Source organism: Phoca vitulina, unplaced genomic scaffold (genome assembly GCF_004348235.1).
Source record: "Phoca vitulina isolate PV1807 unplaced genomic scaffold, GSC_HSeal_1.0 scaffold1, whole genome shotgun sequence".
In the NCBI taxonomy this organism is placed as follows: domain Eukaryota; kingdom Metazoa; phylum Chordata; class Mammalia; order Carnivora; family Phocidae; genus Phoca; species Phoca vitulina.
In genome coordinates this window covers 77,229,019-77,252,723 of record NW_022589704.1, presented here as the reverse complement: position 1 = coordinate 77,252,723, position 23,705 = coordinate 77,229,019, and the positions used below count along the sequence as shown (strand labels likewise).

Sequence of the window (23,705 nt, the reverse complement as noted above, 5' to 3'; positions counted from 1 at the left end):
ATTTTTTTTTAAATAAAAAAATATCTTGACTATGGCCCTTAAGTTCTTAATAGGTGTTTTCAAATCTTCTAGTATAGTGTCAACAAGAAAGTTGAGCGAGGGGGTAGAGGTAATAATTGACCCTCTTATTGTTGAGTCTGGAGACTTAGTTCATTCAGAACTTATGGATATTCTCTGATGTTTGAGGAAGGAGACTCAGAAGCATCCTCCACTTGTATTTCAGAGTTATAATAAAACCACTCAACCCCAGATTTCCATGCCAGGTGAACTTATTTCTGAGCTTTACCAAAACTTCTAGTTACCCAGAAAGCAATATAAAATTTGGCTTGCAGACTAATTAATAAGACTTTCCAGTTGAGACTTAAAGAAATTTTAATGGGAACTGGCAAGTAATTCAAAAATTGCCTCATCTTACTCCCAAACACCACCCCCAAAAAATGCAGCACATAAAAGTGACCTCATAAATGCATGCTCAAATACACTAAATTGAGCTGAGTCCATGATATGCGGCTTCAAACTACCTTGGCCTATACTGTTCTTAGAATAAAATTAAACTAGTCAACCCCAAATCTGGGCATATGAACCAGAGCCATAGCTGAGTTACAGCAATTTCCCCTTCTTGGGAAATGTGTTAACAGACACAACCAATGAGTCTCAAGGTATCTGCACACATATACCCCCACTATACTCTTCAAGAGAAAAGAAAGTGGTTTTCTGGTATACCTTTAACAGAACCAGTGCCAAGGAGGAGCGATGTGCAGAGCCAGTGAGTTTGAGTTAAAGGATGTTCAACCCTTTCTCAAATGCCTATACCCTTTCTTCTCAAGAGCTTAATATGCCAATAAATAGCCAAGTGGTTTTCATAACTATAAATTTTAGAGCCCTGGGCCTGAATCCAGAAGCTCTGGGCCCAAGACTGCACTCCATTATTACCAACGGTGTGACTTAGCCTCTCCAAGTTTCAGGGTTCTCAGCCACAGCACCAACAATAATAATAATACCTTCCACAGAGGATTGTTGGAAAGATTAAATAAGTTCATACCCTGTAAAGTCCTTTGCAAACTCTACTGTGTTAAATAAATGTAGGCTACAATAACTGTAATAATAGTGATAACATTGCTAGCATAACAGAATAAGAAACTGGAGAAAATTGTGTGTGTATTCTTCGATAGAAATCTTTGTTGAGATAATATTTACATTAAAGCACCAATTAGTCTACTCTCCTCTTTTGAAGCTTTAAAAAAATTGAAGTCAACTCTTCAGTCAATCAAAACAGACTGAATTCAATTGGTCAAAATGGATTTTTTTGATTGGCTGATTGCCTATAGAAGTATTTCTAATCTTTTCGGGGAATAGACCTCTTCAGAAATCTGAGAAAGCTATAAAATGCCCATAAACACAACTTCAGAGGATTTTTGATGTACATGCACAGGTTAAGATCTCCAATCTACATTCTTGGTGGGGGATATTGCCCTTCCTCTGCTTGCTGTCAAAGGAAGAAACCTCCAAGATTGGGGGTAGGGGCAACAGGGCCTGATGCATCCCCAAAACTTTGTAATATAACTTAAAATTGAGAAGGCGGCATTTTTTTTTTTTTTTTTTTAGATTTTACTTATTTGTCAGAGAGAGAGAGCACAAGCAGAGGAAGCTGCAGGCAGAGGGAGAAGCAGGTTCCCCGCTGAGCAAGAAGGCTGATGTGGGGCTCTATCCCAGGACCCTAGGATCACAACCTGAGCCAAAGGCAGAGGCTTAACCGACTGAGCCACCCAGGCATCCCCACAGCAGACATTCTTAATGAGGTCCAAAAGCTGGGCCATTATGGAGAAATAAGAATCACATATGTAGATTTGTTAAAGAAAATTAAGTAAAAATTAATTCTCACATTAAGAAATAGATATCTGATGTTTTAAAAGATATTAAAACAAGATGCAGGGGCGCCCAGTGGGTCAGTGAGCTAAGCATGTGACTCTTGGATTCAGCTCAGGTGATGATCTCAGGGTGGTGAGACTGAGCCCTGTGTTGGGCTCCACCCTGGGTGTGTCTCTCTTGCCTTCTGCTCCTTCCTGACGCCCCCACCCCCACTCATACATTCTCTCTCAAAAAAAAAAAAAAAAAAAAAACTAAAATAAAACAAGAAACAGGAGTATAAGACCACCCAGCACTCTCACCCCAAGTCCATCCCCACTTCTTTCTCTTCATGAACCAGTATCTAAAATGGGTCACCTTGGAAGTAGATCTCTCACAATCCAGCCCTGAGTACTCCCAAGTCTGGGAAGATTCTCACTACAAGGGACTGAGGCTGCAGCTTGTTAACTGTTGAGGAAGCTACGGCCTTCCCCTTCACTGCAGGTAGGGGAGGAGTTGAAAGAATAAAGGCCTGTAGCTTGAGGAATGAGGGGAAGAGAGAGGTATGTGTCCATGTGGGACCTCCTCTGTCAACCAAATGGTCTCACTCTACATGTCTGGCAGCAAGGCCTGAGTGTTTACGTGGTACACAGAGATGGGTTAGCCGTCCCAGGGGTCCAACACCCAACTTTCCCTCCAATTCCACTCTAGCCCTTCTGTCATGTTTGAAGTCAATCAATGGAAACCTGGCAGCAAGAATTGATTTAACTTTCTCTAGGATTCTGTGTTCATTTAACAGAGGACAGTACATTGGGTCAATTACAAGGTCTGGAACACCTTCTGTGGGCAAGAGAGTAACTGCATGTCGATAGATGTAGTAAAACTGCTTCCTCAGAAATGAGCTGAAAGGCTTGCATTGGGCACAAATTAGACACCCTAATGTCCTACTTAAACACATGGCTCTATTTTCTACTTTCCACATCTGCATCTGTGGTTTTGATGTGGTTATCAAATGGAAGGAATACAAAGCCTGTTAGTTAATCACACTTCAGGTTTTTCTGTGAGTTGCTAAACACTGGGACTTCTGACAGCTTCATTCATAGAAATGCTATCCTCTCAGACAGGTGGAGGGGGTCCCAAGTGATATTTTCATAAAACCCATAGTGGGCCCAGGGCTGCTTTCCTAACTCAACCAAATCTCTTCTAGTGCAATCAATGGAAATCTCTCCCTAAGTCTTTGTGATAGAGGAGTTTCCATGGTTTTAGAAGATCAGAGCTTGGCATCTTTGTGCTGTGCAGCAATATTTACTGAAAGATGTTTTTAAAAATATTCTAGTGAAATACTAAAATATATATTGGTCTCTGCCCCCAGTTCCTAATAGAGAGCTCCTAAACACTTGTAATCTCCTGAGTGATAGGGTTGTCCTTCTCTTAAAGATTTTATTTATTTGACAATGGGGAGAAGAGAGAGCGGAAAGAGGGACAAGCAGACTCCGCACCGAGCGCAGAGCCCGACATGGGGCTCGATCCCCTGACTGAGATCAGGACCTGAGCCGAAATCAAGAGTTAGAGGCTTAACTGACTGAGCCACCCAGATGCCCTGGGTTTTCTTTTGTTCTGAGATAATTCCTGGATAGCAATATGATGGGGGCTAGTCACCACAAAAACCAAGCAATGCTTAGAAACTTGGAACTTTCCACCCCTCCCTTCATCCTCTGAGGAGGGGAGAGGGGCCAGAGATGAAGTTAATAATCAGTCAGGCCTATGTGATGAAACCACCATAAAAGTCCCTGAAGTGCACAATTCAGAGAGCTTCCAGGTGGGTGAACACATCCACATGCTGGGAGAGTAGCACACCCCAGGTCCACAGGGACGGAAGGTCCTGTGCTTGGGACCCTTCAGGACCTCACCCCAGGTACCTCTTTATCCTGGTTGTTCATCGGTATCCTCTGTTATGTAATAAACATAAGAGAGTGTTTCCCTGAGTTCTGTGAGCCAATTATTAGCAAATTATTAAACCTGAGGAGTGGGTCATGGGAACCCTGGATTTAAGCCAGTCTGTCAGAAGTATGGGAGGTCCAGATTTACGACTAGTAGTCTGAAGTAGGGCCAGTCTTGTGGGTCTGAGCCCTTAACTTGTGAGATCTGAGGCGAACACCAGGTAGATAATGTCGGAATTGAACTGAATTATAGGACACTGAGTTAGTGTCAGAGAATTGGTTGGTGTGGTGAAAGGTGGCAGGAGTGTGCACAGAGAGTAAAGGAAACAGAGCTTTTCCTTTCAACTCTAGATCCCAGTTAGGTATCACTGGAAATTCTAGCCTGAAATCTCACATTTTTCCTCACATTATGAATCTAGAAGGAAGCAGAGAGGCAAGGACAGAGAAACTAAAGGGACTGCCCAATGTTGCATTCAGAATCCCACTTTCAGCTGGTTGTAGTGTGCACAGTGACCTCACGGGAATGCTTGCTTACACGAACCACCCTGCCTGCCTATCCATCTGTGTTTGAGCTACAAAATGCAGCGGAGTCAGGACGAGTGCTGGTATGGAGCTGGTGGCTTTGGCCAAAGACAAAGGTGAGAGAACGGATTCTGACAGATACAGTAAGGAAAGCTGATAAATAATATAATATATAAGCCCTATAATCATTACAGATACACAATCATTATATTAACATATGAACCGAAGGCTGTAAGACTCAGGGATGGATCTGGGAAACACAGACAAGGAAATGCTGAATTTAAATACCTAAGAGTGACTAGATAAAGGAGATTTTATCCATGTTGGAAAGCAAGGAAATGATAATACTGAAATATGAGTCAAAGCCCATGACTGTGGGGAACACTTCAAGAGAACAGAGGCAAGTCCCACAGCTAAATCACCTCTCTCTCCTCCACCACGGCCCTAGTCCTCTCTCATGGGATGGTCTGTTGATGGATGGACTGCTACCAATCACAAGCATTTCTTCCCAAAGTGAGTATTATTTTGGATGCACAGCAGCCTTTAAAAACTTGGAATTTGGGTAAGACTGGGATGAATAGCCAAATCTGGTGACTTCCATCCACAGCCATCCTCCCTTGGCTCATATTGTTATTCCACAAGGGCAAAACCAGCACTGGTGAGGTTTTCAAAATGCCCAATGATGCCACCATATCTGGGTGTGGTGGTGCAGTCCAACAGGCATATAATGCCAGCCACCACTGTAATTTTATATTTTCTAGTAGCCAATTTTTAAAATGCAAGAAGAAACAGGTGTGAAATTAATTTTAATAATATATTTTACTTAACCCAATAGGTCCAAAAATATGACTTCAACATGTAATCAATATGAAAACAATGAGTTATTTTACATTTCTTTTTGTCCTAAGTGTTCAAGACCCAGTGTCCATTTCATGCATATAGGACCTTCAATTTATACAATCGCATTTGAAATGCTCAATGGTCACACGTGGATGATGGCCACTACATCGAAGAGTGCAATTCTAGACTAACTGGCATGTCTAAATTAGTGGAGACTGATTATAGAGCAGTTGGAAAGGGATTTATTTTTTTATCATGTTCAAGTGCCCACACTGCACACTCAAATAAGGTAAAAGTGTGTTGCATTAGTAAGATATCTTCTAAAATATGCTTCAAATAAAAATTAAAAATAGATTTCTTTCTAAATGACCATTTGAAATCAGGTTGTTCTTTTTCTTCAAAAAAGATCAATTATCCTTGTTCCCTAATCTTATTTAAGTATCAATATTTTCAGCAGGCCAGCTCTTTATGGACAGTTCTAAAGTTCATTTCTGCTTTGCCCTGGGCAAATTTCAGGTTCATGGCATTCCTATTAGTGAAAATTTACTGTACTTATCAGATCTATTATCCAAATAGCCCTTGGTTATAGTTAGAAGTCTGCGATATCAGACACCAAAAACATCACTGAATAGACTTCATCATTGATAATTTTTCTCCTTCTCCTTTCCTGGAGACAGCCTTTTCCCCAAAATACCTAAACAAGATAGAAACCTTGAGGTTCCCCCAAAATTGAAGCAGAAGACCAAATTGGGACTGAACTCCACAGAGGGCAAAGAAAAGTATTTAAAAGCAGCAGTATCCCAGGAGAAAGTGGCCTGATTTGAACCAATTTAAAATAGGAATTTAGCATCGGTCTGGTCATCAGTTGAACATCTGTCTCTCGGCATTCTCTGTGAGGTCTGCATTCCACAGAGCTAGCTTACCAGCCTAAATATAGACAAAGCTTAAAAGTTATGAGGTGCACTGCCCATGGCTGTCAAACTGAGCCATGTCTGAGAGATCACTCATGCATTCTTATTTTCTCCATGTCTGACAGAGAGCATAAAACCGTACGAGGTTCTTCACACTGAATTAAGACAATCAGATCCTCCAAGAAAATGTGTGGTGACTCAGTTCTGGTTAGTAGCACTTTCTGAAGTCACGATGTCAAATGACATCAGGACACAGGTTCTGTTTTTTAAAATGCAGCTTTCACATTTACCGATCACGAACATTTATTAACATGGCCCCACAGTGTTAACAAATGTATTGTTTTTGCTGTAGACTTTTTAGGGTCATATTGCAAAAATACTCTCAGTGTTGGTGTTGGGTCTTCGGGTTCCCCTTACTTACTTTCTCTGGTGTTTGAGAGGATTAAGCCAGAGGTTTCAAGGGAGACAGTGTCCCAGCCCTATTTACTTACCTTGCTCACTTGATTGGTCACTTTCTTAGCAAATTCTATATCTGGAGGATCCGGCAGCGTTGTGAATTGAGATTGCTGTTCAACATGACCTTTTTTGTAGGCAATCTGACAAAATAAAAGATGGGGATGCTCATGAACCATAGAAAATTATTTTACATCCCAGATTCTGTTTGTTGGATTTTTTTTTTTTAAAGACTATGTTTTCATCTGTATCTGAAGTTTTGAACGTTAGTGTATCACATAACAGTAATGTATCCTTGCAGATATGACACACCCTTGCTCTCAGTATTACTAGGGATTTCTATCTCCTTAAGTCTTCCCTCTTCTCCAAGATTATTAACCCTAGATCTGTTTCCTTCCATTTGTCTCTATGCCATGATTTATAATTGAAATTACTCTGTTAACTGGCATCCTCAACTCCCAGCCTCTTGTCTTTATTTTTTTTTTAAGATTTTATTTATTTGACAGAGAGAGAGCACAAGCAGGGAGAGCGGCAGGCAGAGGGAGAGGGAGAAGCAGACTCCCTGCTGAGCAGGGAGCCCAATGTGGGACTCAATCCCAGGACCCTGGGATCATGACCTGAGCTGAAGGCAGACGCTTAACCAACTGAGCCACCCAGGCGTCCTACAACCTCTTGTCTTTATATCACACCAGCTACCAAACCCCTAGCTCTGAATCAACTCAACAGCACACTTCCTTTGCTTTTATCCAGGATGCTGAGTGCTACTGAAAAAAAATCACACACTTCTACTGATTGGATAAGGACAATGCAATAAGCACAATTAAAAGGGCCACTGGAAAAGGGTACAGAGGTGGGAAAGGGAGTCTCTTGAACCTAAACCCTTAGCTTGAAGTCTGGGTGCCTATCCAGTGATACGTTCTGTGAACAAGAGCTTGCTTGGGGCTCTGTGCCCACTGCTCGGAATTTATGGTAAGAATTGCCACTTTGCCTCCAAGGAAGCTTGAACATCCCATTATGCATCTCTGGTCAGTCTCTATTCACAGTTGCTAGCATAAAACCCCAAGACTGTCCTTAGGCCCCCAGTCAACTCTCAGCTCCCTCTTTCATAAAGAAAGGCTATATACACATACTTCTCTTTCCCTGTATTCATCCCCGCCCCTCCCACCTGCTACATGGCTCAGAGAAGGAGCCCTTGCAGGGCAGGACCCCTGCACTCACACTGCTGTTTCCTCCAGCAGCCCTCTGTACCCAGCTCCATCCGTCACCTCTTCTCTTTCTTGACAGCTTCAACCGCTCCCTCTTCATTAGCTCCTTTCCCTTGCCTATTAAAGGCCTCTCTTGTCTGAAAGTATCATGTCCGTTAATCATGCAACCCCTTCGCTCTTGCCTTCCTTTTTTTCCTTCACTGACTACTAGGGACTTTTCTACCACCAGCCTTGACCCCTGCCTCCAAAAATGCAGAACTATTTGTAGATCCCCAGACACAAGAAATCCTCTTAAGCCTCTGGACCTTGTACCTGCTGTTCCCTTTTCCCTGGCATGTCCCAGCTCCAAGCTCTCCCCATCTGCTTGCAAACTGCTGCTCATTCCCCACGGCTCAGGACAAGCAAGTTTCCCCTCCTGAGCTCTCGCTGACCTGAGGAACTTTCTCCTGGGATCTCACTCACCTTGGCCCTTATCTCCTTTAAAGGAATTCTTGGACACTATGATTCATTGTTTACTTATCTGTCCCTCCTTGGACTGTGAGCTCTGGGAGGACAGAAAACATAACCTCTCATCTGGGAGCCCTTGTGGCGTGCACAGAACCTGACCAGAGCAAAGGTTCAATGACTTGATTTCTGAATGTGTGTTTTATATACTGGGGCCATTGGGGGAAATCTCCAGAGGAGTTTTATCATCCCAACTCTTCTACTACTCACTTGTGAGACATATACAAATTATATTATCCTTCCACGTGGAGGTATTCTTATTTACATTGTAAAGAGTCTGGATAGTTCCAGGGTCCCAGTCATCATCTTCATGCGCTAACCAAGTCTAACCATGTCTTAACCCAATAATATCTACCTACTGCCTATAACAAAAGCTTTTATGAACATTAAATCAATGGGGGATGCAAAAGACCAATTTTAAAATGCATTTATATGAATTCCACTGCTCAATCTTTAAGTAGTGAAGACTTTATTTTAGGCATAGGGCGACTGGTATTTTCCATGGCTGGCTAAGTCCTCAGAGAATAAGCAACATCCTATCTAAAGAGAAGGAGAAATCCTTACTAAGTATGACATCCTGTCAAATACCTTCAGAGAAATCAGATCTAGAAGTCCTAATTTCTCAGGAACCTTGTTTAGAATTCTGTCTAGTTAGAATTCTGCACACTGGATCAACTTAAAGACTCTCTTGGTATTTGCAAAGTATTTTGTCTTTGCACATGGTAAGTAGGTTTCAGAGAAAAAGGAACAAGGTGCAGGAGAGGGAGAGAAAGCTTCCAAACCCAAGCGCTTAGTTTGAAATCTACATGCCTACCCAGCGGTATGTTCTGTGAACAACAGCTTGCTTGGGGCTCTGTGCCCAATAATTGCAGAAGTTCATGGTACGGACAACAGTATTAATAGGCATGTTGGTAATCTGATACTTGGTGCATAACCTGCAATAAAATTAAAAGCCCTATCTTAACGGTCAAGTTTTTCTGAGGAAGGATGGGAAGATTTTCCTTCATTATTATATATTCTCCATTATGTATTCTACTGAGATATCTCAAAAAATGGGGTAAACTTTCACTGTTCAAAGTCCGTAGCACTAGAGTGGCATGGAGATATCCCTCCATCTCTCCATTTTATGGATAAAGGGAAACATGTGGAGATTAAGTGTCTTCTTGGCAACCTCTTCCTAGGCTTACATGACATGGCATTTCCTGGTTCTCCTTCAACTTCTCTGACTGTTTGTTCCCTCATTCTTTTGCTGGCTCCTTTCCACGTGTCCTAAGAATGGGTGTCGTCCAAAACCCTGCCCTTGGCCATACACTGTTTTGCCTCCCTCATACAGTTTCAGGACTTCAGCTGTCCCTTTGATTCTGAGGACTCTCAAATACTCATCTCTCATCCTGTTCTCACACCTATGCGATAGGACGAAGTTTCTAATTTATCCATAAAATACCTTGGTCAGAATGTTCCATCATCTCAACTCCATTTCTCTGTTCACTAGTGCATCGTTACCAGTTGTACCCCTATACACCCAGACTAGCAGACTTCGTCATAAACTCCTCTGTGGCTCCTTTCACTCCATCTCCAATATCCTTAACACTTTTAAAATACTTATTACCTTCAGATTCCTTTCTTCCTCTCCTTTGTCCCTGTCATCCCTTTGGTCCCTCTGTATTACTAAAACAGTCTTCTTCGAATGATCACAATTTTTCCTAGTCCCAATCTACTATATTGTCCTTCAGAATTTTTCCATATCCTACTTTTACCATATTGTTTTCCCCTCCAAAAATCTTATGTTATCTCTTATGGACTACCATATCGCATCAGAGCGATTTTGTCTGATTTTCAAGGTCTTGCTACCAGTTTCTTAAAAGTGCCCTCTTAACTGGGCACCCACAGCATTCACTTTCTTTGTCCCCTCCAGACTCATTTCACCTCTGTCCCTTTGTTCAAGGGTACTCTACTTGAAATGACTTTCCTGTTCATTGTCCTCCTTCCCTTGGGATTTCCACTTCCACATGGCTTTCTCTAATTACTTGTATGTGTCCTATCTTTCAGCAAGGATTAGACTATAGAATTTGCTTCCTAAAATTTTTGAAAAAAATTTTTATTGTTTAATATATAAAAATTTCATCTTACCAGCCTGATTATAAAGTCTCAAGAGAAAGGATGAAAACTTGTCATACTTTTCTAGCCCACCAGCTATGTGTGCATAATGGACTTTAAACAAGTAACTACTGATTGCTTGATAAAGGTTACACAATATTATGTATTCATGACATACAGAACCAAAAGACTAACTTAAAAGAGAAGCAAGAGGTCCCTACACATTAAAACTGGTACCGTGTACTAGATGGCTTTAAATTTTTGTAATGGCTTTTTTAGTTCCTAACTTACTCTATGGAAAGACAGAAGTATACCTATGCTATATTTTATTATATCATTTTTTATTATGAAAAAAGAATTTATTAAGTATTTACCTCATCAAGCTGAAGCCTATGAATGCACCATTGGTCCTGGGCAAAATTCTTTGTTTTTTAACTAACATATAATGTATTATTTGTTCCAAGGGTACGGGTCTGTGATTCATCAGTCTTACACAATTCACAGCACTTATGCTATATTTTAATCAATTATATGAAAACTGGGATAGAAATATGTCCCCTAAATTTGCAAATGATATCAAGTGAGAGGCAATAAAAGATTAAGACCTCAAAAGTTGGAGACACCATCAAAAGAGCATGCATAATTCCAGTACAGAACAAGATAGGATCCTAAGATCCATTAGAAGTAAATCCCAGTAATTTTCAAGATGCCAACTGACTTGTTAAGTCCATAGTGAATGTGAGAGGTTCGAGGGGTCTCGTTGACAACTGAATGAAAAACAACTTGTTATTTTATAAAACAGGGCTCTCCTGAAGACGAGAGCAGTAGTCTTTGGATTGTCAATACAGCCTCTAGCAAATCCAGGGGTCAAGAAATAAAGCTCCTCAAAACAAGGGGAAGTGCTAGAATGAAGGGGAGCTCTCTGCTACTGCTGGTGCTTTCCACCTAAGGACTCTATTAGGTCTGCTAAGTCCCTCTAATAAACTGCTTTCAAGGTGGAAGACACTAAAATTCTGGCCAGTGGGGACTGCTGATATTTTACCAACTCTGAAATATCTTCTACGTACACCCAACGGCAAGAGCTTTTTGTGAGATAACTACACAAACATGTTTGGACAAGCGTGTCAGTCCATGGAGAAAAGGGGGGACACACCACAATTCAGACTTCAGAATTAGGATAGCAAATCAAAAGCCTTCAATGACATTTTTCACTTAATATATTTGGGAACGTGTCTATGATCCCAAAAAGATTTTTTTTAAATGTCACTCTACTGTCACAGAAAAAAACTTCAACTCCAGACAAGGGGACAGAGGGCACATGCTACAGTGGAAAGAACTCTGGTCTTGGGATCACAAGACCAGGCTTCTAATCTGGGATTTGCCACTAATGACCTATGTGGTCTCAGACTCAGGTTCTTCACCTAATTAAAAAAAAACCCCAAGATTGGGTTTAATTATATCTAATATAAATTATAAAATCTAAGTAGACATCGTAATGATTCTAGATGTATTCATCTGCTATAATGACATTCAGTCTTTTTGAAAGAAGAATTGCAATGAACGTCCGGCCAAAAGACATAACTTGAGGTGTCCCGATACCGCACTCCCAAATGATGTTGACTGCACTTGACTTACATCACTGAGGGCTTTCTGGGCTTGGGCCACCCTTCTCAGCTCTGGGCTATCGTTGTACGGGTAAAATAAGCTTTTGTCAGCTTCCCAGTCCTCAGTGTACAGTTTCTAAATCAGAAAAGGGTGAAAAGTTATGAGAAAGTGAGCTCCCACTTACACGAAATACACAATTTTGAATTCATCCATCAGTAGCAAGAAGAACCGAGGGCAAGGTAAGAGTAAAAGGAAATGGAATCTGCAGAGAACCTCCCCCTTTCCACTCAGTCATATTTATTTCCACAAGTCATATTTATTAATAGCTTGTCCTGCTTCTTCTGACAAATCTTATTTTCAGAAGGGTAGATGCGTATGATTTTGTTTCATCTCCTCTCTGGGACTTTACCTACTTCCTACAACAAGGACTAATGCAAGTGTAAGGAGCCCGGAGGCATTCTGCTTAGTCTCTGTTGCGAAACAAACATTTAATAAGAGTGATAGCCAGAAATACCCACAGTGTAGCCCAGGGGCTCTGAGAGCCAGTTCCCAGGTGCATCTTCCTTCTCCCCACTTTTTCTTCCCCCCACGTTGCTCGGCTTCCCGCCAAGACCCTCTCTTCCACTACTCAAGAGCTTTCCTCTCAGTTCCTCCCCGCCCATCCCCACCCCTGCACCCCACGTGGCTCAAGGATACTCACAAAGAGATTGGGAAACTGCATTCCAGATTATCAAGAGGACTGGTTATTGCTCTGAATTACGTGGGGGAAGGACAGAAGTAGTGACAGAGCAGAAGCCCTTACCTTACTGAACATGGCTGTGTTCTTAACTGCCTGGACAAGTTCAGGGGCATCAGGGGGAAGCAGGTACTTTTCCTTGGTGTCTTCCCAGTTCTGCTTGTATAAAACCTAGACAGAAAGAGCGGAGGACCTGTGGCTGATGTCTCCCCCAAGGGCATGAGGCTGTAGAGAACAGAGTGCTGTGAAGTCTTTCACATTCAAAGTGTCCTCACACGGAGGCTGCCCTTGTGCCCATGCATTACTAGCATCGATTGGGAAAACGCTATGTCCACATCCCATAATACTTTTCCTGCACTGGTAAGCTTTTACTTGAAACATCTGATTTTTTCTGTTTTTTTATTTTATTATGTTATGTTAATCACCATACATCATTAGTTTTTGATGTAGTGTTCCATGATTCATTGTTTGCGTATAACACCCAGTGCTCCATGCAGAACGTGCCCTCTTTAATACCCATCACCAGGCTAACCCATCCCCCCACCCCCCTCCCCTCTAGAACTCTCACTTTGTTTCTCAGAGTCCATAGTCTCTCATGGTTCGTCTCCCTCTCCAATTCCCTCCCTTCATTTTCCCCTCCTATCTTTTTTTTTAAAACATATAATGTATTATTTGTGAAATGTCTGATTTTTTAAACTAAATTGTGATTAGGATTCTCCTATAGATTCCTTTCAAAGGCTGCAACCTTCTTGGCCATTGGCTGAATCGGGATAGTGGACATGTTCCTTTTGACTTATGTGGTATTTTTTAAAAAGGTTTTTAATTAGTAGCTTACATTGAAATTTGAGGATTTCTCGTAAAAATTAAGCTCCCTGACTCGTTTGAAGATAAGTAAGAGACTCTGGCAACACTGGGCCTGCCTTCTGGGCAGCAACTGCCTGGAGCTGAGCTGCAGGGCAGAGACCTTCCAGGCCACCACCAGCCCTATGGCCCACTTCAGCCATCTGTGTGGCCTCGCAGACACGTGTGCAGCCTGCTTCTCCCTCTCCTCCCACCCCATTGTGAGCTCACAATGCCCTGGATTCAAGGGAGACTGGCGAGCAGGATCAGGCCTGTCCAGCTTTCTCCCCTAAGGCCAGGTAGAGGTCACCTACATGCGCTTTAGCATCCCAGCCATCCACATCATGACCTCACCTTACTGACTTGCTGCGACACTTTCTTCGCATGTTCAATGTCCTTTGCTTTTTCGTCTACATGACAGATAGTTTTAGCAACATCGCCATCCATTCGATACTTAACCTGCAGAAATAATGCAGAGTTTGTGACAGGCATGCCCATGTGAGTATATTAAAGGAGATCTATAACCAAAGAGCATTAACCCAATGACTCAATGTCTGCACCGCAAAGCAAAGTTTATGCATTTTAGGTAGAAAACTGTGATCTCCAAAGATCTGCAGAGCCCCTACATTCACTGCATATCTGCTTTTCTGGCTGAATTTCAGCCTCCCTGCACTCCTCCGTGGAGGACCATAGTGAATTCCAACTTCCCATCTCCTATCATCTCTTAGCTAACTTGCTAAGCCAAGCTTTTAGAAATCTCTTGGGGTTCACATTAGAGCCACATAATCTACAGTCAGTGCTTCCTCTAGATTTCTGGACTGGCTCACAGTAATTTGACTCTTCATTTTCTCTATACCCATTAAAGCCCTCGACTCCCAGTGATGGGCATGTTTTTGACATGTCTCTCTCCTTTATTTTAGCAATGCAGCCCACCTCACTGAGTTGATCTTGTACTTTCTTGATCCTGCGAAGCTCTGGGGTATCAGTTGTGATTGCGGATGGCTGTCCTTTTGCTTTCTCATAGTTCTCCTTGTATTTATTCTGAAAAGAATATCAGATGTTAGCCTAAAACCTGACAAGACAGCAGCAGGAATTTCAGGCAATGCATTCATCCCCTTCTGATTTAAAAAAAAAAAACAAAAAAAACAAAAAAACCTTGCAAGGTCTAACAGTATCAGTTGTAAAAGCTTTCTTTTTGTCCCTTAACTGGTTCTCAGCAAAAACTAAAATAGATTTGTTAATTGTTCTTCCTAAACATGGTGGGATACTTGAGACAGTAGAAATTTTATTACAGACTATTGTCTTGAAAATGCCCTAAAATGATTCTCTCAATGTTTTTATTGTCTGAATGCACACATGAAAAGCCTGAACCTCAATAATTTTAGAAAATATAGAAATTGTCTGAAAAGATTTGATTGCTAATACAATGCAAAAATTTTCAATTCAGAAGTTGCAGCTAAATCTCGATGGTTTGGATAGCTGAGACACCAGCTGAATTAATGGAAAGTCTGAATTATGGAGTATTTTGAAAAGGAATGCAATTTTATTATTTCTGCTAAATATACAATGAGTTCTTGCTTTAATAACAATGTGCATAATTTATCATTATTAATGCTTCAATGGTACTCCTGAATGTAGTCAACAATCTAAATTATACTCGATTTTATCACTAACCACTTTAAAAATACTATAAACCTTTGCCAACATTTTCTTCAGGCTATCAGAAATTCTAGGATATTATTGTCAGAATTTATGAGATTTTATGGCAATAAACGGACAAAAAAATTTTTCTCTTTTTGCTGAATACTGTAATGATAAAGGAGGCAAAATAATCTTGTTTTTAGAGATCGAAGCCTTAGAAAACTAGGTTTTAGATCATTCAAGAATCTGAACTAGAAATTTGCCAAATTGTCCCCAGGAGTTAACACTAAACCAAACATGGCCATTTATTGACCAATCACAACGGGATGCTTTTGACTTAAGCCCTTAGTCCTATATAATCCAATGTTCCCCTGAGCTGCTTTTCATTTTCTTTCAAGCTGCCAGAGGATGTGCAATCAGGCCATCTAGGGAGACCTCAGCCCACATGGACAATCAACAAATGAGATCCCTTCCAATGGATATCACCCTGCTGCCAGTCAGTATAACTTGCTATACAGTGTAACTGCACATGGAAAGTTAAGGACCAGGGACCTTCAACAGCAGTGATTCTCAACCTGAGCTGCACATTTTAAAAGCCAGGCAGCTTTTAAAAATCTTTATGCACAGGTCTCAACCTCAGACTGATTAAACCAGAACAGCCTGGGTATCAGTAGCTTTAAAGCTCCCAGAGGATTCTGATGTGCAGCCACAGTTAAAAACCACGGTGCTGGGGCGCCTGGCTGGCTCAATTGGTTAAGCGGCTGCCTTCGGCTCAGGTCATGATCCCAGGGTCCTGGGATCGGGCCCCTGGCCAGGCTCCCTGCTCAGCGGAGAGCCTGCTTCTCCCTCTACCCAGCCCCTGCTCATGCTTTCTCTCGCTCTCTCTCCCTCTCTCTCTCAAATAAGTAAATCTTTAAAAAAAAAAAAAAACAACCCAACACTGCTCTAGGGTACAGTTGAACATTCTGATCCTCATTGCAGATGAGCTCTTAGTCTGATCCTGGTTTTCTAAACTACACTTCTTTACCATACAACTCTTAAAGATTTTTTTACATATTGTTAACTAGTCTACTTAAGGGGCATTCTGCTCAGTTTAAATAGATGTTATTTAACTTCCGTGAATGGATTTCAACTGAATCTATATTTATGACTTCATGATTCTAGATTGGCTAACAAATTGTGATTAAATACCAATAAATGCTTTGTAATTGGCCTCCTGCTTATTTTGTGGGAATAAGTTCAGTAAGGATGCCTTCTCTGATACTGTAGCGGTGACAACGAATTACATGAGAGGAAAAATCAAGCATCACAAGAGCTTCTATTTCTGCAGGTAAGTCTTTGTCTCACCCAAGATTGAGAAACAAAATCCAGCCAGCACCCAAAATAGAGTCAGAACTTTCTCAATAATAAAACCAGATTAGCAGAAGTTGTTTGAAACTTACTGGGCTAAAGAGTTCCTGCATTTTCTGACTGTGTACGATGTAGGGGGTCATGAACTTCGAAGAATCCAGTTTCTTCCGGATAACCTTCTTCCTCTCCACTGGCTTTGCTGGGACTGGCTGTACCAGTGTGGGTTTGGAAGGCTCGGATTGCTCATAGTCAGATGTGCTTGTCGTAGTTTCATAGATTTCGGTTATTGTCTGAAAATGGGACATGCAGTTCAATATTGTTATGGAAGTAAAAACTGTGATCGCATGAACTTGGCATAGAGGCATTATTCTGATCGCAAGTCAGACTTCAATCCCTAGTGTTACTTCTGCATGTCTAAAACAGGCCAAAGCAAGGCATCATATGCTCTGTCCATAGGAAGGTACATCATGTTACATAAATCTGAATGTTGATTGTTCAGGAGGGCGTGGAGTCAAAAGATTACTACTCCTTCTTAATTTGCTACAGTGCCTTAAAATTCCATTTGTAGAAAGGAACCCAAACGCTTTCAGGATGGATAAAAATCAGAAATTTACAATATTCTTAAACATTTAAAATCTTCTTAAATCGTTTGGGTAGAGTTAAAGCAAACTTGGGATCAGAGAACAAATGATTAAGATGATCAAATAAAGCTTTGACTTCTTGACTTCATATTCACTTTTAAATGAGTCTAAGAAAAAACTGGTTGTTTGTCCCACAGGTCCCTGCAGTCCTACACAAAGAATAATGACTGTTAAAAGAACGAATCACATCAGTTTTGCAAGTGATTACCGTTCTTTTGGCTTAGTTAATGAATGTGAACTGGAGCGCCATGGACACTAATAAATGCTTGGGTGGATAAGGGTAATGACGACAACATAAGGATGTAATTATCCTACGCATGCAGTAGGTGGGAAATTACGGTTTCTTACAAAAGGCTGTATGGTAGAAGAAACTAAGGCCCGAAGTTTAGGTCTAGTCCAAGGTTAAAAATACTGTATGAAAGAAAAGAAGATAAGCAGCCATGTCTTCAATCCATCCGACAGCATGATTTCCTTCACAGCTAATATCCACTATACTGAAGGAAGAGTCCTAGCATCAATTATGAAAAGAGAAACTGAAGCAACAAGGACATTGGACATCTATGACAACCTCCCCTCGTGTTGTTAGATCATTGCTAATAGGTTGCTTTCTGCCCATTATTACTGATGTACGCTGATGGTAAGAAACTAACCAGTTTACAGCATCTACTACTGTTAGGGTTCATGCAGTCACAAGCTCTTTGAGCGGGCTCCAGGGATAGCCATCATCGTTTGTCATGCTCAAGAGAAACAGCTCTACTCAGAAAATGAAGCATGAGTGAGGTATTTCACCCTAAAAAAAATTCCACCTTGGAATATTCCTGGGAAAGGCTTTGTGCTACAATCTAAGTACCATTTCATTGCATCATCAGGGACAAAGGCTTGGAGGTGCCATCCCTGCTGGCAGAGGTGGTGCCCCACAAGTTACAACTCAAAACAATAAAACTGTGGGTCACCATGCAAATCACCTGTCCAAGGCCATGTGATCGCTACAGTCACAGAGTGCCTGTAGCCACTGATATTATTATTAGTACCACCTACACCAATAATACCACACGAACAATGGGGGAAACCATCCCCAGCCACTTTGGATGAGCTGAATAGCAAAAATAGTGACATAACCTGCCAAACAGGTAGCATTCATTCTTGGACCATCAGCTGCTGGGCACATGCAAGTGAGAGATTCTCTCTCAGACTCTCCCTTTGCCAGCTCTGTAGTCCTGGGAGTCTGTGGGAAGGGAAGGCTCTGCTTGCTTTCATCAGCATGCAGTTCGTGCAGACATGGGTTGGGTCTTACCTCTCCTGGCACCTCTTCATAGACTGTCTTCTCTGTGTAATACTACAAATAGAGCACAAAGGAATCATGAGAACAAAGCACAAGTCACCTCTCCTCTGCCTCAGCTGAACCACTGGGTTATTTCGCTAGCCCAGTCGGCGTGCATTCTGTGTGGGAAGGAAGTACACGAAGGAACCCATTTTAGCTTGGCGAAACTTCAGGGAAGCTAACGTGAATGCCATCAGACTAGGCAAGGAGATGCAGGGTGAGGGGAAAGGTGTCTGAGGCTGATTATCTGCCAGGGGAAGTTATTTTATTTATGACAAGTAAAACCTTTTCTTCTGATACCCAGGGCATAATTTGCAGAGAAAATAGGAGAACAATATCCTGAGTATGTGGGTTGGGCAGAAAGGAACTTGATATAAACCACCGTTTGTGACTAACAATAAATCAAAACAAATCTAGAAAGACTAGATCCAAAAGCATATACACATCTCAATTACCCCTGTACCACCCTGATTACTAAGAAAGGAGAGTCTCTTCCAGAGTGAGGGGTGCATCCCTATATAGCGCGATGGTCCTGAAAGGATGCGAAGATGAAAATCTGCAAACGCCAAGGGGAGAAGGAAAAAAATGCAAAGACCTTCCAAGCACAAGATGTGGGAAAGTTAGGCTGCATTTTGCAACTGATGGCCCTGAGGTGCCTGCAGGCTGGATCTGAAATCAAACCTACTTCTGTTCTACTTTTTTTTTTTCTCATTAAACTTTTGTTTTAATGGGTCTCAAAATTCTGTGACAGATTTTTGGTCAAGTTGTTTCCATTAACAAGTACTGATTTTAAAAACTAATAACTTAAAACTCCCACACACACACACACAAAAACAAATGGTCCACAAAACATTCTCCTTTCCTTCTGAAGGTTTTACGGTGCATTGTTATCATTAACCAGTCTTTTACTATTAAACTTAAATGGCCAATTGACACAAACAGTGTTCTACTTCTGACGTCACCAGCAATAAATAGATGCGGATGGGAGCTGGCTGACATTTTGTTTCAGCTGCGTAAGGGGAGCGGAATCCTGCCCCCAGCCTCACCCGCCAAAGCTGGGTGAACAGAAGCAAAGACTCAGGCCAAGGCACACAAGGAAAGGGACAAAAATGAAACACTGGCTCATTTTCTTGGTCTACAAAATGTATATCACTGTATGCTTCATTTTTCTTTTCTCTGCCACCAAAATATACACTCAGGGAAAGGGAAAAACGCTGCCTACAAAATTTCCCTCAGGTGGCCTCCTTTCTTCCGCCCTCAGTTCAATGAACTCTTATCAAGTTATTTAACCATTGCCGATAGGCCACTGGCTCTATTTCATCTGCAGGAAGATTAGTATAATCTAACATTGCCTAATGTCCCTCACTCTGGCACTTTCTTTGCTCCTGCACGGCTTCTTTAGTTTAAAATCTAATATCCATCTGTATGTCCTTACGCATAGCGAGAGAAACCCCCAGCTCCCACAGGATAGAGAATTTCTCTTGTATAGGCTTGTGCCTTCATCACATGGGAAATATCATTTGGACCCTTTAGGGAATACTGTTTGATGATGATCCACAGAGAACCAGGTCTCTGGCCACATAAAATGTCAGCGACTTGAGAAGAAATACTAAACTAAAATGAATGATTCACAACTATTTTGGATTTTCTTAGCACCCAAGGAAAAGCAGCTCTTTGGTAGCCATCCAGTTTTACCTTTGCTGGGCTCTCACCATTGGTAAACGTATCTTAGAAATAAGCTTATAAAAAAAGCAACATTACCCAAATGGTTGGCATTAAATTATATGCCAAATCCCACTTTTTTTTAGAGCTGTGCCACTAATTAGATAGTGCATCCTCACTTCTTTTCCTTTCTATCCAAGTTTAAGTTTGAGGAAAGAGTGATAGTACAATTTTATTTAGCTGTCCAAGGCCCCTAGAAGATCTTTTTAGAGCCAGTTCCTAGTTAGTTCCTGGTTTTGAACTCTTCCCTGACCATTTTCTCAAATTTGCCACCATTCCACTCTTCATAGCATCTTTTTTGAGATCAGAGAGACCTTGGTTGAACACCCCCTGGCAGGAAGTCTATCAGTTTAGCAACTGCTGGTCAGACCCAGAAGCAGTAATAGAAATAAAATGGCAAGGATGAGATGCCTAAAAATACCCCCCTCCATTTTTATGACATCTAGTTAAATCAATCAGGTCTAGTGCCGAGGACAACTTCCAGTGACCAATGAACAGAGTTATTTTAAGAAAAAACAAGGGATTTTTAACTTGGAGGCTGAAAATTATTACTGGTATTACTACCGCAGGGAAGGCAATTTAATTTACAACTGTGTCATTGTTTAATAATGATTATTCTAACTCGTGGGGACATTTGTAAAATGCACACTAGTAATACTGAACATTGAGAATGTAGCCTTTGGCATTTAAGCCAGAGAGGTTCATTGTTATACTGCATGAGATTCATTCTGTGTTTTCTTCCTAAATCCTTCAGTGATAAAATTAATTTTACTTGTGGAACAAATTTTTCTTTATCTAAATATAGACTGGTCACTAAAATAATCTTCCAAAGACAAATTCTGGCACCGTCATTTGGAATTTGGTTCTGGGTAGCTCTTAATTTCATTCTGATGAAAAAGCACAGGTTTTCAAAACTGCCTCCAAGTATCTTAGGCACCTGGAGATTTTCCTATGTTTAGATCATCATTAATTGTAAATTATTAAGCACTTTCAGATTCAAAGGCAATGTATTTATAGGGATTATAGCCTTCCAAGCCTTGAGATTCTAGAACGTGAAGCTGAAGGCAAGAGCTGGTGAAGAAAAACTTAGACATGATAAAAAACAAAATTTTATAAAACAAACAATTAACAGCTTTGTAAAACATGCCAGATGTCCACAAATAACCCAGAGGAAATTTTGCAAGATGTTCACTTTGGTCTTTTTTTTTCCCCCCAAAATTTAAAAGCAAAAGCTAGTCTTGTTCCCTTAGGTAAACGGAATGGGAGTTGGTGAGAAAGTGTGGCTGCAAATGTCACTTGTGAGCATGAAGAGTTTATATTTACAGGCACCTTGTGCCCATTTACATATATACAAAATCTCATATAAAATCTCCACAGTATATTATTCTGAACATTGAATCCATATCACCCTCTAGGTAATCAGCTGGTTGAAGCAAAGAGCGAGTAGCCCTTTTTTCCCTATTGCTATATGGAAACTAAGAGTTCAGTTTTCGGAACTGTCCCTTCATCTCCTCTGGCCTTTTGATCAGGAGGGTTGGCAGGTGGGGAAGAAGATAGTTTTAGAAGACAAATTAAAACCTGCCTTTACCCTACACCATGTTTTTCTGAGAGTTTAAAGAGAAGCAAAAGTGGGAAACAGTGATATTTCTTTTCAATTCTAAATCCCACATAATTATAGTGAAACTGAACATAAAATATTCCTTTCTCATACTTTAATAATGACTCTTTGTGAGGTTATAATAGATGATGTATTTTTCAAATGATTAATTCACCTACATGGCTTTGATTGTCACCGCATAAAATACTTGGCTGTCAGCATCAGCTTTTTCATCTTACCTCCACCACCTCCTCATATTCTTCGTCATCCGCCATTTTCCCAGAGTAGTAGTGGCACCTACAAACTTTTCATATTCCAGAAAAATGAAAATACATTAGAATCTATGCCTAGGACTGAAATCATAACATTGTAAAAACAGAATTTGAGACTTATCCATCCCACACACCCATAGATTGTTGCGGGCTACATGAGAGGAGATATTTAAATACCGGTCTAAAAACCACAGACTTCCAAATACCTTCTCTTGATTCCCTCAGTGACATGTCAGGTATTGCTCCTTTGAGCTACATGGTCAATTTAAGTTGTAAAAGGAAGCGGAGGTAAGAAAGTGAGAGGATTTGGATTCAAAGAAACAGGGTATTTAAATTTCTAAATACTTGCAGAAAAGCATTTTCAAGCAAAAATATTAGTGAAAGGGGGGTCAGTTAGGCTTCCAGAAGTTAGAATTCTTTTGCCAGCACCAAAATTCTACGAGGGCTTCTTTAGGTCTCTCTACTGCTCTAATACACAGTAGCAGTCTATCCTATGCTTGAAATTAGAACACATAAAAACAAATCTGTCAATAGCTTTACAAGAAAAAATAGAAACCTCAAGGCAATGGGGTTATTTTTTCCCCGAACACCATTGGCTTGTATGGATTTTTCTCTTCTGCTTCTGTAGCTCTTCTTCAAACCTGAAAAACAAGAAATGTGCAAAGCATTGACTGAAGTACATATGAGATTGTGGGTCTTCGGTCTAAGCTTCTAATTCAGGAACTAATGGAAGGATCTCCCAAGGCCTTCTTAGTTTGACGCCAGAGAGTGGGACTCTCTTGATAAAAGTGGATGATGACCTGGAACAGCTGTCCCTTCAGCCAGAGATATTTGCCATGTAAACCAATACCCCCGCCATGGCTGGTTTTGTTAAGCTAGCAAAACTGCCACTCCTTCGGAGGCAAATGACGCCCAGTAGAACAGGATAAATATAGGAATGCAGAACATAGATCCTTTTACATACTAATATATTTTGAAAAAAAAGAAGTCAAAGGCAAAAACTTTTTAAAATTTTGTCTCTTAGACGAGAGAGCCAACTCAGTCGGGCAGTAGGTTGGTTAGTATAGGACTGGAGTCTAATCACACAACACATGGCAGATGTAAGTAGGGCCTGAGGAAGGCAATAGGGTTACAAACTTTCCTAGTCACATTTCCGTCACTAATTTCCCCAGTTATGGCCCCAAACTTTGGAAAATACTTCAAGGGAAGCTGCAGAACATCTCCAGCAAGAACATTACAGAAAAAGCCATAAACCGGCCTTACCTTTAATCTATCAAATCAACTTCCTCAGCAGCAAAGCCTCTCCCAACTCTTCCCTCCTGAGAAGCCCAGGCAAGAGCCAGAGTGGTGCCTGCGCTCGGAGTTATCACGTGGCGCCAGCAGCCAATGAGGTCCTGAGTCGCTCGAATTTCAGAAGCTAAATATACTGAGTGATCTTCTGAAAACCACCTGTTCATCAATTCCACTAAAGTATAAAGGGTAACAAATTACTTGCTTAGAACTATTCAAATGTAAAGGAATTTTACTTAACTTCTAGCATATGGGGTTCCAATTTAGGTTTAGTGTCTCATCTCCTGCAACCCTGTTTAATACCATACTTGTGCAAAAGAATTTAGGATAAAACAAGTGTGTCTTTGAGGGGCTGTGACCCTTCTGTAGCTGC

At 41.0% G+C, this 23,705-nt stretch overlaps 1 protein-coding gene across 1 annotated transcript in view; it reads right to left on the bottom strand.

Moving 5' to 3' along the window:
• The window catches only part of NEB (nebulin), a 195,348-nt gene extending 171,958 nt beyond the window's left edge, over positions 1-23,390 (bottom strand). Inside the window, exons 1-10 of the mRNA XM_032402834.1 lie at positions 23,306-23,390; positions 22,599-22,683; positions 22,010-22,074; positions 18,425-18,466; positions 16,582-16,779; positions 14,432-14,539; positions 13,853-13,957; positions 12,725-12,829; positions 11,953-12,057; positions 6,550-6,654 (exon numbers count right to left, since the gene is read on the bottom strand). Coding sequence (XP_032258725.1) covers positions 6,550-6,654; positions 11,953-12,057; positions 12,725-12,829; positions 13,853-13,957; positions 14,432-14,539; positions 16,582-16,779; positions 18,425-18,466; positions 22,010-22,045 — 804 coding nt within the window. The 5' untranslated portion in view covers positions 22,046-22,074; positions 22,599-22,683; positions 23,306-23,390. The remainder of the gene's footprint in view (positions 1-6,549; positions 6,655-11,952; positions 12,058-12,724; positions 12,830-13,852; positions 13,958-14,431; positions 14,540-16,581; positions 16,780-18,424; positions 18,467-22,009; positions 22,075-22,598; positions 22,684-23,305) is intronic.
• Positions 23,391-23,705: the final 315 nt, after the last annotated feature.